Below are 3,031 nucleotides of genomic sequence, written 5' to 3'. Positions count from 1 at the left end.
CAAGGGCTTCCGTTTCAGTTTCTGTAGTGCAAAGTTGATGGGCCAACAGCTGCCCTTCTGTCTGGGTGTATATATATATATGAGTTGGACGTACGTGTTTGCATTCACAATCACAAGCATAGATGAACACTAGAAACAAACACGAAAGCAACCCTGCAAAATAAAAGGGAAACATGCATGTTACCTTAATTAGTAATAAAACAACAAAAACAAAAAATCATGAAAGGTTCCCTTCAGCTTGTTTGGGGGCAGACGAGAGGACGAATGCAGATGGAGAGAGCAGCCATGGCTATCATAAAAACCAGAATGTACCATCGTAAAAAAAACAAGAATGGTTTTCGACACAATTTTGTAGACTTGTGGTTTCTGCAAACCTAGCATTTAGTGTTGATGTATTCTGCAATTCACTCCTATGGGGCTTATGGTTCTTGCTCATGATTCTGTCCTTTGCAAAGTTGTCGGGCCAGCTGTCTTTCTAGCTCCTTCTATTACTGTATGATGAGTTGGACGTGTGTGTTTGGACAAGCACGCACAGACGAATACTCCCTCCGTTGCTAAATATAAGACCTTTTAGATATTGCACTATGAACTACATACGGATGTACGTAGACATATTGTAGAATGTAGATTCACTCATTTTGCTCCGTATGTAGTCTCATAGTGTAATCTCTAAAAAGTCTTATATTTTAAAACGGAGGGAGTATAAAACACAAAAGGAACCATGAGATGACATATACAAACACGTGCATGCATGTTACCTTATAAAACATGAAAGGTTTCCTGCTCAAATCTTGTCTTTGCTTGGAGCAACCATGGCCGGCCTCCTCCATCCTCCTCCCTCCATCATCTACGCTCTTCCATCACCGTCACCCCACCGACGGCCACCAATCCGCCGCGCCACCACGAGAATTAGAAACAGCAGCAGCAGCGTCAAGAGCGAGCCCTCCTCCTCCACCGTCACCACCACCAAAACCGCAACGACGGTGAAGCTGACGTACCTCGAGTTCAACGGGTGGCTGTGGGAGCTGGACGGCGGCCGCTTCCGGGTCCTCGTCGACCCCCTCCTCGTCGGCAACCTCGACTTCGGCATGCCATGGCTCTTCGACGGCGCCAAGAAGACCCTCCCCAAGGACGGCCTCCAGGAGGACCTCGGCGTCGTCGACCTGCTCCTCATCACCTCGAGCCTCGACGACCACTGCCACCTCCGCACCCTCACCCGCCTCGCCGCCGTCTCCCCCGACCTCCCCGTCGTCGCCACGCCCAACGCGCGCCCCATCCTCGCCGCGCTGCCCTTCGACGACGTCACCTACCTCGAGCCGGGCCAATCCACCACCCTCGTCGGTGCCGCCACCAAGAGCGAGGTCACGGTGCTCGCCACCCCCGGCCCCGTGAACGGGCCGCCGTGGCAGCGCCCGGAGAACAGCTACGTCGTCACCTCCAGCACCACCGGAGAGGGCCAGCGCAAACACAGTGTCTACTACGAGCCGCACTGCATGTACGACGCCGGCTTCCTGCGCGACCGCGGGCTGCGGGCCGACGTGCTCATCACGCCCGTCATCAAGCAGCAACTCCTGGCCAGCTTCACCCTCGTGTCCGGCCAGGAGGACGCCGTGGAGCTCGCCCGGCTGCTCGGCGCCGCCTACGTAGTGCCCATGAACAACGGCGAGTGCGACGCAAAGGGGCTCCTCACCGCCGTCATCTCCACCCAGGGCACCACGCAGGCCTTCAGGGACCTGCTCGCCGACGCGCTACCCGAAACGCAGGTCGTCGAGCCCACCCCCGGCGTCCCGCTCCACCTCCACGTCTACTTCGACGACGACAACTGAGCTAGCTAGTCATCCAGATATGCATTAGTAAATCTTAGTTGCATCTATGTGTATGTATATAACGTAATCTAGTCGGTGCCGCTTCTTCTTCCTCTTGCCAACTCTCTCAGCTCAAGGTTTCTATCAAGAACGCTCTCACGAACACAAGAAATGGAGACATAAGTGGTTTTGGTGCCTGCTGCCTCACGCAGTCTAGCCTTTTTCCCATCCTAAATGATAACGTTCACATCGTGTGTGGTACGAGATAATATCTTTATCTTTACCTTACCTATTAATAAAGTACCTATTCTTTCTGTGGTACGTCATTTAAATTGCCTTTAAAATTGACTTAAATTATTCACTATGCCACTCATAAGTTTAAAAAACGGTTTTAATTTTTTCCCTGTCAAAATCGTTGTACGCTATCTCTCCCTAATAATAAAGCGTCTAAGGCTTCCGTCCTGGCTATTTTGCAGAAAAGCCCCTAATGTTTGCTGAAATCAACCCGCAGTCCTGTTTTAAGTCAGAAAAACGAATCGTTTTTTTGAATGTTTCAGAAAACCTCCTGATGGTTCAGGTAATCAACCCGCAGTCTGGATTTAAGTCAGAAAACGAATCGTTTTTTGCTTTTCTCAGAAAACCCCCTGATGTTTCAGGTAATTAACCTACCCTCCGTTTTTAGTCAGTCAAAACGTTTTTCTTGTTTTAATAAAAAAAACCCTGACTTTTCAGTTAATCAATCCACATTTTATCTAAAACAAAAATATTCATATCTTTTAAACCGTAACTCCGATTTTAACATGTTATATATGAAATTTGATTAAAAAAACATGTAGAATCTAAATAGGATGTTATTTTTAGCTGTTGAATACTTCTTAAATATTATTTTTGGTGCAAACTTAATCTGTAGTGCACAATCCTTCTTTTTTCTCTCTTTCCGACGACGATACGAATTGCAATAAACATTCAATAAATTAAAACCAAATTGAGAGAAAAGAAAACCATCGTTAACCACACATGCACACCTTTGAAAAACCTCATGGGAAGAAACAACCTATTTCTCATCTTATTCCGAGTGATTGTACATTCAAACACGTTTTCGTTGTATGAGCACTAAGGTTATCGTCGGCAACACAAATGTGATGTCATGTGAAAATATATTACGTTCAGAGCATGTGTTATTTTCTCTTCCGTTGCAACGCACGGGCTCTTTTGCTAGTCCTTTT

General features: G+C 47.5%; 1 protein-coding gene across 1 annotated transcript; it reads left to right on the top strand.

Annotated features, from left to right (window-relative positions):
- The first annotated feature begins 812 nt into the window (after positions 1–812).
- LOC123428969 lies at positions 813–1,826 on the top strand. Its single transcript, XM_045113046.1, has one exon. The coding sequence runs from the start codon at positions 813–815 to the stop codon at positions 1,824–1,826; it is 1,014 nt and encodes a 337-aa protein (XP_044968981.1).
- Positions 1,827–3,031: the final 1,205 nt, after the last annotated feature.

Source organism: Hordeum vulgare, chromosome 2H (assembly GCF_904849725.1).
Source record: "Hordeum vulgare subsp. vulgare chromosome 2H, MorexV3_pseudomolecules_assembly, whole genome shotgun sequence".
NCBI classification, from domain to species: domain Eukaryota; kingdom Viridiplantae; phylum Streptophyta; class Magnoliopsida; order Poales; family Poaceae; genus Hordeum; species Hordeum vulgare.
This window is presented reverse-complemented; position numbering and strand designations above follow the sequence as displayed.

Excerpts from the sequence above, each read along its gene's own strand:
- LOC123428969 (XM_045113046.1), top strand. The coding sequence starts at position 813 with ATGGCCGGCCTCCTCCATCCTCCTCCCTCCATCATCTACGCTCTTCCA.